The sequence below is a fragment of the Microcebus murinus genome, chromosome 1, assembly GCF_040939455.1.
Source record: "Microcebus murinus isolate Inina chromosome 1, M.murinus_Inina_mat1.0, whole genome shotgun sequence".
Taxonomy (NCBI): Eukaryota; Metazoa; Chordata; class Mammalia; order Primates; family Cheirogaleidae; genus Microcebus; species Microcebus murinus.
In genome coordinates, this window is record NC_134104.1 from 89,907,270 (window position 1) to 89,922,713 (window position 15,444).

Below are 15,444 nucleotides of genomic sequence, written 5' to 3' on the forward strand. Positions count from 1 at the left end.
GTAACTTTTCAAAGTACCTTTTAAATCAAAAGCTTGCCAAAATATCTATATGTGTATATCAATCTGCTTGCTGCCAAAATATGAATACACTTATTACAAATTTTAATGGTCCATCTTACTTACTGCTGGATATGTTGGTGACTTTTCTGGGAAAATAGCAATTTATTAATAGTTAGTAGGTAATAGGGAAAATGATCAACAGAAGAAACATTGTTTACTTGATGTTTATCAGAGGAAGACATTCAGGAGCTCAATAGTGACTGCAACTCATGTAATTGTATTTGAGATAAAAAGGTTAATTGGAATAAAATTTTAATAATTTGCCCTACTGAAAAGACCACAGTACAACTCCTGGTATTCTTTTGATAGTGCTTAAATAGCTCACAAGAATTCACCACTTTTCCATAGCTGGCCTCAGACATTATTGCATGTCTGTTATAGAGTCTCCATCATTTGTAAACTTTATACCTCAGCTCTACTTGCATTACAGAACCACATTGCAGCATATCTTATGCAGTATCCTTTTTTTAAAAAAAAATAAATAATTTTCTCAGGCTGCAACAACAGAGTCTACGGAATCCTTACACCTGAAAGATAAAAATGAACCTGATAAAAATCTGCCCATCCTGAACACTGTTGATGATATGGATTCAAAACTGAAAGGAATTGGAAAGCCAAGGAGGTTCTCCAAATTTAGCCTCTACAGGCAGCTCTACAAGCACCACCTGCACGACGCAGACAGCATCAGCAGCATTGAAAGCACCTCCAGTAAGTCATGGTCTTTGCCAGAATTTATCTCAACTACACTCTGTTCCTCCATAGCCAGACACTATATATCTGGTTTTAAAGTCTCTTTTTCTATAACTGATTAGAATGAGCAATGTTGAAAGGTCACTGTGTCATCCTATTCAATATCATGCCATTTATGGCTTTGTTTGCCTCGTTTTAGAACAGATATATTGTTTTAGTCACACAAAATAGTCATAGCAAGTACAATTCATGCTTCTGATGGTAGCAGAATGACTAAGGGTTTCTAAAATATGCCAAGCTGTAAAGGAAAAAGAAAGGTATTAGATGTACTTTACAAACTTTTCTTAGAAGAAATTTCATTTCTCTTCCCATCCAGAAATACATCAAGCTTCTATCATCAAACATAAGATTTTCTAAATCTTATAAATTTACCAGTCTTTTTATAATCTGTCTTAAAGCCCTGCAACTTTCTGTTGCAAGGAATTTTATGACTGATTTTATAGCTCTGCCTAGTTGTAAAAATGATCAAGAATGTTTTTCAGTTTAGAAAACTTGATATATATGCAGATATGTATATATTTCTTGGTAAAAAAAAAAAGAACTTCTCAATTTCTCCAGGTTATTTTAATCACTATAGAAGTCATCAGAATTTAATCCATGGTTTAAAACCCCACTTCAAACTCTTTCGCCCTTCCAGTGAGTCTGAGCAGGGGCTCACTAGACCCAGCGTTGGTAAGTGCTGTGTGAGGTGGCAGAACCTCCTTAGGCTTGAGCTTTTGTTGCATTGTCTGCTGCATGGGCATAGTGAGTGTGTTTACGGATTGGCTTTGTGTTTGCACAGTTTTCTTGCCATGTATATTATTGAGAGCCTGCTCTGTGCAAAGTATTGGGTAGTCCACAAGATCCTACTTCCTAAGAACCCGCACTCCAGCAGCGAAGGCAAAACATACCTAGTAACTGAACAGTGCATGGCACATGCAATTCAGTAGTGTTGTGCAAGTTCTGCAGAAGGTGGGAGGGCTTCCTCTGAGACGACCCAGAAAGACTTTTTAAGGAAGGACATTAGGCCTGGAAGTTATTTGATTGGGGTAGGTGACGATAGGAAAACATTGCAGGTGAAGGAGATGAGTTGAGCAAAGGTGCTGGAATGGGAAGGCACCAACTGCTTTCACAGATGAGAAAATACATCACCCAGCTAAGACACGGTTTTTGATGTAAGACTAAAGATATGTTATACAACAGTCACGTTGGGGAGTTAGAACTTTATTTGGTTAAAAATCTGGAAGACCTTTGAATGGTGGTGTCCTGCATGCTCTGTGAATTTTCAGAAATTATAATCTGAAAAGTCTTTTGTAAGAAGAACCAGATACTCAGGGAGTGAATTAATCAGAGCCCAAATTGTGGTGGTGGGAATGAAGAAGGATTTGGCAACTGATCAGACACAGGAATAGGTAATCATCATCGTAAACAACTATAGTAAAATTTATAAGCTAACTTTTACCATGTGCAGACTCTGCCTATCATTGCCTGAGTACTTGCAGTGCCTGAAGTAATATTATCTCCTTTTTACACATGAGGAAACTCAAGGTTAGAGATAATAAGTTACTTGCCCAGTGACATTCCCATTCTTCAGTCTCCCAGTGCTCACGATTCAGATTTGTGATTTAAGAGAAATACAGATTACTGTGTCTTGACCTTTTGGCTAGAAGCCAAGGCCAAGTTTCTCATGTACTGTTTAGGAGAGAGGCAGTTAGAGCCCAAATGACGTGCCTGGATGTGAGTCACTTGTGGCTAGCAGGTGCTAATAAACTTGATAAGTTAAGCTGGACCCTGAGTAGTGGTTCCCAGAATTCTTTAGTCTAGGGACCCTGTGTTTTAAAAAGTACATCAATTAATACTTACAATAAACCAAAGCTCTAATGTAATTGTTACATAAATCTGTATTTTGTGAATCATAACAATATTGATATACATTTTAAAATGGAAAACATATATGAGGAAATGTTTTATTTATTGAGAACAACAGCTAGTACTTGCTACATATGTGGATTCAGGGACAACTCCCAGTAATTCCTGTGCTCAACAGAGTTTCACTGTCCTGGGAACCAGGAAACCTCTGGAGAGTCCAGGCAGCCAGGTGAAGGGTGCACGCAGTTGCAGACATTAAAGATAAAGGGTTATGAACAGGTCCAGATGGTGCCTTGTCATTCCAGTGTGTGGCTTTGCTGCCTTAGAATTGAAATTAAAAATGAAATGAAGAATTGAGGTTGTCAACCCATGAACCCGAGGGGTCCGAATTATGGCTGAGTGTTAGTGTTGCTGACAATAGGATTAGGCACAAGTGAAAGGATGTGAGTCAGGTGCTGAATACAGTAGGTAAATCAGGCCAACATCAGGCTCAGAGGGGTGATACACAGTGATCAGAGGACACGGACGTGTATGGTTGATGGAAAGTATCCTTGACATCTACTCACAATCCCCTCACTAATAAACTGTATACATATCTAGTGCAGCATTGTTAGAGATAGAGACAGAGTCAGAAAACAGCCTAAATCTCAGTGAGTAGTGGAATGGTGAAGAACACTTTGAATGGTTAATCCCTCTGATAGAATTGGGCAACCATTAAAATCTTTAATTAGGGATACAAAAATAAATGTAGAAGATTCATTTATTTAAGTATTTGTTGAGCTCCTAGAATATGCCGATCACTGTTCTAGGTGCTAGAGATGTAGCAAACAAAATGGAAGAAATGCAGGTAACTAGCTGTGGGTAAAGATGGGAACTGTTTATATAAACAGAAGGTCAAACACAATATATCGTTTGGTGATAATCATCATGGAGAACAATAGATCAGGATCAGGGAGGAAGGCAGAGGGGAGGAGTTACTATTTTATAAAGGGTGGTCAGAGGATGCTTCTCTAATGGGGTGAGTTTTCAATAGAGACTAAAGGAAGAGAGAATAAGAAACTGTCTGGGGGAGAACATTGCGGATGAAGGAACAGCAAATGTAAAGGGCCCTGAGGCAGGGGGCTGTGTGTTCCAGAAATGCAGCTGCAGCAGGGTGGGCTGGGGGAGAGTGACAGAGTGAACTCAGGGAGGTGGGGCTGGGGGATTATGTGAGGTCTTGTGGGCGTGTAAGAATGTTGGTTCTGAGTGAGACAGGAAGTCACCAGATGGTCTTGAGCAAAGGGCAGACGAAGTCTGACTTACATTTCAATAAGATCGTTCTTCAGAGCAGACCAGGGTGGCAAATAGTGACCCTGCAGATACTGAATGTATTTTGAGGGTCAAGCTGACCACATTTGCTGATGCCCTGGCTATGGGATGTGAAAGAAGGAGAAGATTCCAAGTCCTTGGCCCCATTGGAAAGGTGGAATTTTCATGAGCTGAAATGGGAAGGCTGCAATAAGAACTAGGACAGATCAAGAGCTTGAGGGTGATTACCACTGTCAAAATACTCACCTGAAAGAGACTGACAAAGGACGCTAAATGATGCTGTGTTAGGAAGATGGACTTTGATGTGTTTTTTTTCCCATATTGTTGCTACTATTTTCATATTACTTTTATAATCAAATATAAATACAAACTTATTTTTTTAATATAAAAATTAATTTACTTGAAAAGCCAAATAATGACAGGACCTTCTAGAGCAGTGCTTTCCAGAGTCTACTCCTTGGCCCCTGGACTTTCTAGAAGGCTCTGAGGACACTGAAACAGATGGACTTCAGGATTCTCCCACTGCTACCGGTACATGCTTCAAACAGAACAATCCCATTTATATCCTCTTTGTACACTGTAGTTCCTCGGGAATTTGTTTTGGAAAAAAGTATAAGGTTCTACTAAAAATAATGAAGGAAGTTTAAAGAACAAGGCTCTACATTTAAATCTTGTCATGACTTAAACTCATGTTGCCTTATAAAACTTGAAGCCCACATCAAGCATGGAGTAACTCTTCATTAGAAATCTAAGGCTGAATATTATCTTCAGTTAATGACTTCCTTTTCCTATGAATCTGAACAGGGTAGCCTCTTTGCAGTGTCCATTTCACTTGACTGCAAAAGACCATGTGGAACTGGGCTCCTAATAAACCTTCTTGGAATTATACAGAAATGAGTGCAGAGTGTGCATACAAAATCACTGTAGGTCTCTAAATAGAAGAACTGCACTAAACATGTGTTTAGTAACCATAGTAGATTTTTGTAATATATATTTTAATTCAAAATACTCAGCCACCATCAAATTTTTTTTTTCTTTGCAGAATTATGTACGAAGAGGGAGAATTTTGGATTGTAATTGCTTTGGTACTATCTATTTTTAAAGGGTTGAATTTTACTCCTTTATATTCAGCAACTGTTTGCTAATCTTTTCCTTTTAAGCAATTTAAATAGATAAGTGAGGGAAAATTATTTTTGCAATTTAGTTGAGACAGGTTTTTCAAATTTGAATATCTAATCATAAGGGATAAGGAATTGTAAGTTAAGCCATTTCTAAACTCTGTTCTCAGGGAGGCAATATATGGGATGTATAGGACTCATTTTGTGCTGTCAGAAATCTTATTATCTAACAGGTGAATATTAGTTTTAAATATTTTACTAACCTAGTACCTTAGTAATTCATCAAGGGAAGATTCTGTTGCTGCCAAGAGTCATCAGTAAAGCCTCTCCACAGATATAATACAGGTCTATAAAACCTTATCCACAATTCTAATATCCAAAAACTTTTGAAAACCAAAAAGTTTCTTAATATGACTCATTGAGGACCTGTATTGGAACTGACCTTGAACATAAGTAGAAATGCAGCAAGTAGAGACTAAGAAGGGAGAAAAACAGACATTTCAGGCAGATGTTATATCTCAAGGCACAGATACAGGAAATGCCAAAAGTATTTATTCCAGCACCTCAGACCTGAGTGGAATGTGGTGAGTACATAGAGGTCTACGATCTCTTACACAAAATCCTTGGATTCAGATGCACTTCAGAAACTTCAGAAGGTTTTGGATTTTAGAAAGGTAATACAAGACCCAAACCCCATATTATTTTATACTCCCATCAGGGTCCAGGAAACACCTGGAATGCAAGGAGACCATTTATATTTGTGCAACACCAAGTGAGATCAATAAAGATAATCAATAATCTCTTGTCAGTTCAGGTCAAGTTTTGCTAACACATGAGCTATGAAAAAAAATTTGGATTTTCAGAGCTTTTGGAGTTTTGGAATTGTTTGTTAAGGGTTAGTTAATTGTGTAGACCAAGCTGGTAGGGTATATCCATACCAATTTATGGAGGGCCTTGAAAATCAGACTGAGACATTCTACTTCATCTACTAATTGTTGGAGAATCCCCTGGGAGTTGGGGTTTAAGGGTGAGGTTTTACAAAGGTTGCACTAGAGACACCGGGAGTCTGACCAGCTTGTGCCAGTGGGCCCAAGACTGAAGGGAATGGGAGAAACTTTCTCTACAAGAAGAATCAGCAGAACTTCAATATGATTTGGGTCATGGTGCTGGGGAGGTGAGTGGAGAAGTCAGTGCAGAAGGGAGGGGCCAAAGGTGATGCAGAGGCTTGGGCTTGAGTTTACTGTGAGTGGAAAGCAGAAATCTCAAGGAGGGACATGATTTTGTGGGGATGATAATGATTTTCACATTAGATGTAATTTTAAAATTACTGGTAGGAAATCTAGGTAAACAATGTCAAGGGGGAAAGTGGATGTGACTGCAGATCTGGAGCCCCAAACAAGCCAGGCCTAGAGGTGTACATTTAGGGATTGTGTTAGGATGTGAAATAGTTTATTAACAAGGCCACCTTTCAGATGATATAGAGAAAGTCAGGAGAAAGAGGAAACTTTATTAGTGAGGAGGCTCTAGGAAGGAAGAACAAGAAAGGTGGGCTGGATAAATGGTTAGAAGAATGGAATGTTGGAAGCCAAGAGAGGAGAAAAGGAGGAGGACATGGCAAGGCCAGAAGACACCAGGCAAGGAGTGGGAGGGGACCCTTGTCATAAACTTTATCAGCCAGAATCTGGGCCCCTGAAAGAGAAGGATGCAGAAAATTGGCATAACAAACCTGTGCAAAAAGACAAGGCAGATGCAATTGTGAAATCATCCAGGAGCCAAATACAGCCTAAGAAGAGACCCTTGGATCCCAATTGCAGAGGCCAGAAGTCCTCTGGACCTGCTCACAGGTACTCATACAGTACTGAGCAGTCATCCAGGAACTAGTATTTGACTCTGTTGCCTTAATAGTTAATTTGTTCTCAAGAGGACTCTGATTTATTTGGAAGAGTTGTTAGGGCATGGCTAAAAACAAAGACAAATTTGAATTATGAGCAGTTTGAATTTAATTAGTACCAAGATAATTTTCTGACACTAAGAATTTGCTTTTTTCTCTTTTCCTTCTCATAACCAGTCATTAAGTGAAAGTTAATTTTTAAACAAGTGTAGGTATATTTATGTAAAGCCTTAGCTTAGAGTTTCTCAACTGATGAAAACAAATTTTATATATACATTTTTTCTTAATTTGGAATTTGATCCATTATTTATTTCATTCTTCTTCTTCTTCTTCTTCTTCTTCTTCTTCTTCTTCTTCTTCTTCTTCTTCTTCTTCTTCTTCTTCTTCTTCTTCTTCTTCTCTCTCTTTCTTTTAACAAACTTCCATGCTTACTCTAAAGAGCCTACAGGTGAACAAACAGACCTACCTGTACTTTGGTCTTTCAATCTTACACAGCAGGAAAATAAATCACTGGGAGAAGTCAACAGAAGTCTATTTTTAACATTATTTAATTTTGCTAATCTTTGGCACTTTAAGCCTTTTTTTTTTAGAGAAAATTTCAATAACCTTTTAAAGGTTAGTTATTAAGTTTGAGGTAGAATATTAGCATCGTGTGTGATGATTGCATAAAAACATTCTTTCCTTCTGCTATTTCCTTCTTCAGTGTTTCAAAGGAAATAGCAGAGGACATAAACAGATGGAAATCCATACCATGCTCGTGGATCAGCAGACTCAACATTGTTAAAATGTCTATACTACCCAAACTGATCTACAGATTCAATGCAATCCCTATTAAAAGCCCAACATCATTTTTCACAGATATATAAAAAATAATTTTACATTTCATTTGGAACCAGAGAAGACTCCATATATGAAAAGCAATTCTAGGCAATAAAAACAAAATGGGAGATATTAATATGCCAGATTTTAAACTATAATACAAAGCTGTAGTAATTAAATCAGCTTGGTATTGGCACAAAAACAGGGACATTGATCAGTGGAACAAAACTGAGAACCCTGACATAAAACCATGCTCATATAGCCATCTAATCTTCGACAAAGCAGACAAAAACATTCACTGGGGAAAACAATCCTTATTCAATAAATGGTGCTGGGAAAACTGGATAGCCACATGTAAAAGGCTGAAGCAGGTTCCACACCTTTCACCTCTCACAAAAATCAACTCACGCTGGGTAACAGTCTTAAACCTAAGGTGTGAAACTATTAGAATTCTAGAGGAAAACGTTGGAAACACTCTCCTAGACATTGGCCTACGTAAGGAATTTATGAAGAAGACCCCAAAGGCAATCATAGCAGCAACAAAAATAGATAAATGGGACCTGATCAAACTAAAAAGCTTCTGCACAGCCAAAGAAACTGTCAAGAGAGCAAACAAACAACCCACAGAATGGGAGAAAATTTTTGAATCCTATGCATCCAGTAAGGGGCTGATAACTAGAATATACTTAGAACTCACGAAAATCAGCAAGAAAAAATCAAATTACCCTATTAAAAAGTGGGCAAAGGACTTGAACAGAAACTTTTCTAAAGAAGACAGAAGAATGGCCAACAAACATATGAAAAAATGCTCAACATCTCTAATCATCAGGAAAATGCAAATCAAAACCACAATGGGATATCACTTAACTCCAGTGAGAATGGCCTTTATCAAAAAGTCTCCAAATAACAAATGCTAGCATGGATGCGGAGAGAGAGGAACACATGTACACTGCTGGTGGGACTGCAAACTAGTTCAACCTCTGTGGAAAGCAATATAGAGATACCTTAAAGTGATACAAGTGAATCTACCATTTGATCCAGCAATCCCATTGCTGGGCATCTACCCAAAAGATCCAATGACACTCTACAAAAAAGACACCTGCACTCGAATGTTTATAGTAGCACAATTCATAATTGCAAGGCTGTGGAAACAGCCCAAGTGCCCATCAATCCAAGAATGGATTAATAAAATGTGGTATATGTATACCATGGAGTACTATTCAGCTCTAAGAAACAATGGTGATATAGCACATCTTATATTTTCCTGGTTAGAGCTGGAACCCATGCTACTAAGTGAAGTATCCCAAGAATGGAAAAACAAGCACCACATATAATCTCCAGCAAACTGGTATTAACGGAGCAGCACCTAAGTGGACACATAGGTACTATGGTAATAGGGTATTGGGCAGGGGGAGGGGGGTGAGTATATACATAGTTAATGAGTGAGATGTGCACCATCTGGGGAATGGTCATGCTGGAAACTCAGACTTATGGGGGGGGGAAGGGCATTTATTGAAACCTTAAAATCTATACCCCCATATATGCTGAAATAAAAAAAAAAGAAGACAGAATAATGGCTAATAAACATATGAAAAAATGCTCAACATCTCTAATCATCGGAGAAATGCAAATCAAAACCACAATGAGATATCACTTATCTCCAGTAAGAATGGCCTTTATCAAAAAGTTCCCAAACAATAAATGTTGGCATAGATGCAGAGAGATAGGAACAGTCCTACACTGCTGGTGGGACTGCAAACTAGTTCAACCTCTGTGGAAAGCAATATGGAGATACCTTAAAGCGATACAAGTAGATCTACCGTTTGATCCAGCAATCCCACTACTGGGCATCTACCCAAAAGAACAAAGGACACTTTACAATAAAGACATCTGCACTCGAATGTTTATAGCAGCACAATTCACAATTGCAAAGCTATGGAAACAACCCAAGTGCCCATCAATTCATGAGTGGATTAATAAAATGTGGTATATGTATACCATGGAGTACTACTCAGCTTTAAGAAACAATGGTGATATAGCACATCTTGTATTTTCCTGGATAGAGCTGGAACCCATACTACTAAGTGAAGTATCCCAAGAATGGAAAAACAAGCACCACATACACTCACCAGCAAATTGGTATTAATTGATCAGCACCTAAGTGGACACATAGGAATTACATTTATTGGATATTCGGCAGGTGGGAGGGGGGAGGGGGGACGGGTATACACATACATAATGAGTGAGATGTGCACTATCTGGGGGATGGTCACACTTGAAGCTCTGACTTGAGGTGGGGAGGGAGGACAAGAGCATTATACATAACCTTAAAATTTGTACCTCCATAATATGCTGAAATTAAAAAAAAAATTTTTTTTTGTTCTGCAAATGTTTATTGATTAACTTGATGCCAGGAGTTACACCAGGCAGTGAGGGGATACAGTCCCCATTCCTGGGGATTTTATAGACTAATGGGGGCGGGGGAGCATCCTTACACAATTGCATCCCAGAGTCAGAGGCCTTGGGGTGTGCAGTTGCTAATGGGACAACAGCCGTGCTAGTGACTGCCTGTCCCTACAGGGATCTGAGAGGTCTCTCTAGGGCAGGTGATAGCTAATTTGGCTCTTGGAGGATCATTGGGAGATCAGGCACAGAGGGAAGAAGAGCATTCCAGGCAGAAGGAATAATGTGCCAGCTGCATGGAGGCATGGCAGAGCAAGCCTGTCAAAATACAGTGAAAATGTACAATGCATGGGGCCTGGGGCTGAGTGGAGGAAAGCAAAACCCAGAAAGATGGATTGGTGCCAGTTTAGGAAGTGCTTCCTATGCATACTAAGCCCCTAGGACTTGAACCTTCTTCTATAGGCAGTAGGTGATCCTAGGAGGCTTTTAAGTAATGAGTTTGCATTTTATAAAGACAGTTCTGGGACAGTGCTGTGGGGAGGGGATATCAATGCAGTCCTCTTATTGGCTAGTGCAAGCAATACCAGTCAGTCATTCATTCAACAAATGTTTTTGCATCCAATGTCTATTTGTTAAGCGCCTCTTTTGTGCCAAGTGCTGCCTTTGTGATTTGTATTTCTGCTAGTCTTCCTACTTCATTGTTTTTATGGTCAACAGATTCCCTAAACTTAAAATTTATTTTATTCAAAGTATTTACCCTTAAATAAAATGGTCTCTGCAAGTTCTTTACAATAGAAATGCTACAATAGACTGCTGCTTTTGCACCTATATCATAAGCTTCTGCTTGTCATAATTTTTATGAATTCCATTTATAATGAGGGAAATATAGAATATTTGAGCCCCAAAGATCTTAGCTGTTATCTAGGCCGAATTCTTTCTTTTACACAAAAGGAATTTCTGACCCAGAAGGTTGAAGCTCAGTCTCACTTAGCTAGTTAATTCCAGGGCTAGAATATGGGCTATCTGTAAATTTGAGGTTCTTGCTTTATGAGATGTAAAAGACAAGAATTATGATAGCATTGCGTGTGCATCATGTTGGCTGAGGAAAGAGAATTGGCATGACATCTTTCTTGCCTCTACATCTCAGGTTTCTCCACCCTCACCCGGCTTTACTGCTCTCTCAGTCCTGTCTCATGAGTCCTTTATTCACAGTTAACCCCGTGATTGGTTCTCCCAGTGATCTGGTAGGTGGTGAGAATAAGCTGCTCAACTGCCTGAGAAGGTTAAATTTCATTGTCTAATGAGAAACCTTGTTATAGCCCCAACCGCCCACTAAAAATAAACTTGTGAGAGTTGTAAAACCTTGTTAGCCCATAACCTCTATTAGAATGGAGGGATGCTGCCTTAGTTCTGAGTCTTAGGAAGTTAAGAAGTTTTTAGATGTTTAATAGATGGGAGTTGAGCCTTGCTGTCTGGGGCCGGCCTGAACCACAGTGTCTGAGGGGATCTTGCTGCATTCACAGACACCAGCTCCATCCGCAGTTTACAGACGGGTGTGGGAGAGCTACATGGGGAGACCAGATTCTGGCATGGAAAGGACTACTGCAATTTTGTCTTCAAAGACTGGGTTCAACTTGATAAGCCTTTTGCTGGTGAGTATGATGGTGGTGGGGTACTGGTTGTATTTTGTCTTTTTCTTTTGAGCATCTCAACAAGTATGCATGCATATGATCTAAATGCCTTTTGTTTTACTTTGTTTTTATTTTTGAAAATTTTGTAGAACTTTGGAGACATGATTTAGTCATTAGTCATAAACTTAAGGACTTTCCCTTGTAGTTGCAATAAGACAAGAACACAAAATAGAGCTGACCTTTCTGAAACCTCCAGATTTCCTATAGGCATATTTTGGGGGTAATAATCTATAATTCTCCAAGACATGGAAGCCTTCCTTTAATCATCTTATTTTCTGCTTATCCTCTCCATTCTCCAGCATTAAAAGGGCATATTTCCAGATTATTACTGTGCTTAATGTGTCTAAGAGAAGATAGAGATGGCACTGCCTGCCACTGTTTCAACAGGATAAGAAATAGACATATATAATATCAAGTACACAGCCTTGGATAATTTGTACCAACTCACACCTTGCTATGTTTAGTGATTATCTAATACTAAGTGACATGGAAACATATTGGAGGGGGTGCCTGGGAGACTATGTAAAAATTGTTCAACCCAAGCTAAGAAATATACACATACTAGGCATTAACACGTTTCCTGTTATGTATCATAGTTGGAACCAGAGGGCTTCTGTCCCCAGCACAGGAGTTAATGGCTGACCCTTGCCTGGTACACCTGGGCAGATTTCATTGACAGGTACTCCACTCCCCGGATGCCTTGGCATGACATTGCCTCCGTGGTCCACGGGAAGGCGGCACGTGACGTGGCACGCCACTTCATCCAGCGCTGGAACTTCACCAAGGTACTTGGATGGTGTGGTCATGATTCAGTCTGCACGAAGAGAGGCAGGTCTAGCCAGAGAAGTCCAGAAGGGTGGAAGAAGGGGCTGCTGTGCCCACAGCTATGCCACCATCTACCGTTGTGGGCATCACTGTCACAGTGGCTGGGCCCCTAAACAAAAAAGGACACATTCCTGAACTTTCACATCACAGACAATTCAGAGTACAGAGGGATAGATATCAGGGGTTTAATCCTTTTAACATCTTAACTCTTAGTGTTGATTAAGCATTTAGTGGCCTGGGCTCTGCAGTCATGTAGACGGCTATTCCAGGGAGCCTGGTTTAGAGGAGAAGGCTCAAGCCTTAAAGTCCCTCCCAATCCTGGAATTGCTCTGGGTTCTTACTGGTCCAGGATTCTGAGAATTGGTTCTGAGCAAAGCAAACAGTAAAGGAAGATGGAGCCGTTTTTCTTTTCTCCAGATTGTGTCTTCATTACTAGTCAGAACTTAACCTAACTTTAACATTCCTAGTTGAGTAAACATCATCTGGGTATTAACCTGTTAAGGTTTCACTTTATTTATTTGAAATGACTATGAGGCGTTTTCCCCCTGATAATTTGGAAAATGGTTTAGTTCTGTCAACAATTTAGAGTCTCATTTTATTTTTCATTCTTGTAAACAGTATAAAGATTTAGCAGAAGCCCTAATGGAAATATTTTAAACAAAAATTTAGGGGAGATGAATGAATAAAAGGGATGTTACTTTTAACCTATTGTACTGGCAAAGATAAAAAAGAATTTCTATTACAGTTGGGTTTGGGGATTTTTGTGATCTTTTACCCGGCTCCTGGGAAGATAAATTGGTACAGCACTACTAAGTTTTTTTAAAAGTATGGAACCTTTGATCCAGAAAAACATCTCCAGGTATTCAAGCTAAAGAAGTAAACCAATAAAGTAACTTATTTTTATATGGTTTCTAATAATTCAATGAAATTAAAATAAGTGAAGTGTACATTAATAGGAATTTATTAAATAAATGATTCTTTTATACCATTTTACTATGAAGCTATTTAAAAAAATGATATAGTGCTATATTGATGTGGCAAGATATCTACAATATAGCAAAAATTAGTTTATAAAACAATAATCCCACATTTGCAACTATATGCCTCTATAAGTAGAGATTATCTTTAATCCTTCTTTACTAATGTAGAATAATACACACTTGCTACAAAGGTAAAAGAAGAAAATATGGGAAATAGAAAACAAATATAAATAATCTATAGCCCTTTACTTACAAACATCCAGTGTTAATAATTTTCTTATTCTTTTTCAAATGAAACAAATTTCTTCTTTTCTTTTTCTTTTCTTTTCTTTTTCTTTTTTTTTTTTTTTTTTTTTTTTTGAGACAGAGTCTCATTCTGTCACCCCAGCTAGAATGCAGTGGCATCATCATAACTCACTGCAACCTCAAACTCCTGACCTCAAGTGATCTTCCTGTCTTGGCCTCCCAGAGTGCTAGGATTACAAGCATGAGCCACCATAGCAGGCCCGAATTTCTCTTATAATCACAAAATAGGGAAGAATGGATCTCTTTTCTCATTTGAATTTTTTTTAAGACTAGTCAAGTGCAGTAGTGAGGAAGGGGGAAAATAGTAGAACAAGGAGTGCAATCTGTAACTGTGAACAATCAAGTGAGATAACTCACTATTTTTGGACGAGCCTCATTTGAATTTTTTATCTCTTTTTCTTTATTTTAGATTATGAAATCAAAATATCGGTCCCTTTCTTATCCTTTTCTGCTTCCAAAGTCTCAAACAACAGCCCATGACTTGAGATATCAGGTGCCAGGATCTGTCCACGCTAATGTACAGGTAAGTCTGGCTTTTTTTGACAAAGTGCCACTGGGTAAAATTACTCTCATTGGACTAAGTGCCTATTACATTGGCTTCAGGTTTTTCAATGACAACTTTTCCAAAGCAAATCTAGATGGACCTTTTAGTATTCAGTATTAGATTTCCTGTGCAAATTGGATTCAATTCACTCTCTTTAAAAAGCTCTTTTGTAAATATAATAAATTCACATCCTCAGAAAAGGCCATAGTCAAGGAAAAGCTGTTCCTCTAATTCCTTCTGAAGTGACCCTGGCAACATGATACACAGTAAACTTGGGCCTCATACTGCTTAAGCACCAAGAATGTGGCTGAACCTTAGCAGCTAGGAAGCTAGTTATAGTTCAATCTAATTTTAGTTCCTAATTAACCAAATGCCTTTTAGAGGCTCTTTTAATGGAATAAGGATTTTACTTAATAGAGTCACAACATTTTACCACATCCAGTTTAACCATCTCAAACTACAAAAAAGAACAGTCAAACCCAGTGGAGCTCTGAGGCTTATCCAGGTAATTATCAATAGAGTTAGAGCTTGAAATCCTAGTCTAGTCCAGTGTTATCCAATCTGCTCCCTTTACCAACTACAGTTCAAATATCTTGAGATCGTGTGGGGACAGACTAGGATGGGTAAACTTTGGCGTTGCCTTTTGTTCAGAGTCATCACTCCCAGCATCCAAAGCATTGTGTAACTGAAGATCTAGCAGTCTGCTACTGCTGCACATCACCAATATGGACTTATGAAATGCAGTTATGTACCTTAGTGAATATAATTATATAAATGAAGTGCTTACATCAGTTACTTTGCACAGTGTGTAAGTAAAGTTGTGCATATATAAGAAATACAGACATTCCAGACTATAAATCAAATAATAGGACATTAAGAAAAGAGTGATAAACCAAGAGAA

At 38.6% G+C, this 15,444-nt stretch overlaps 1 protein-coding gene across 4 annotated transcripts in view; it reads left to right on the forward strand.

Moving 5' to 3' along the window:
* The window catches only part of PLD1 (phospholipase D1), a 209,030-nt gene that overhangs the window by 125,409 nt on the left and 68,177 nt on the right, over positions 1 to 15,444 (forward strand). For 3 of the 4 annotated variants that reach the window (XM_012736396.3, XM_012736399.3, XM_012736398.3), the window contains exons 15-19: positions 555 to 768; positions 1,369 to 1,482; positions 11,721 to 11,849; positions 12,555 to 12,673; positions 14,409 to 14,522. In XM_012736396.3, the coding sequence (XP_012591850.2) occupies positions 555 to 768; positions 1,369 to 1,482; positions 11,721 to 11,849; positions 12,555 to 12,673; positions 14,409 to 14,522 (690 nt within the window). The remainder of the gene's footprint in view (positions 1 to 554; positions 769 to 1,368; positions 1,483 to 11,720; positions 11,850 to 12,554; positions 12,674 to 14,408; positions 14,523 to 15,444) is intronic. The other variant, XM_012736400.3, reaches the window with a different exon arrangement.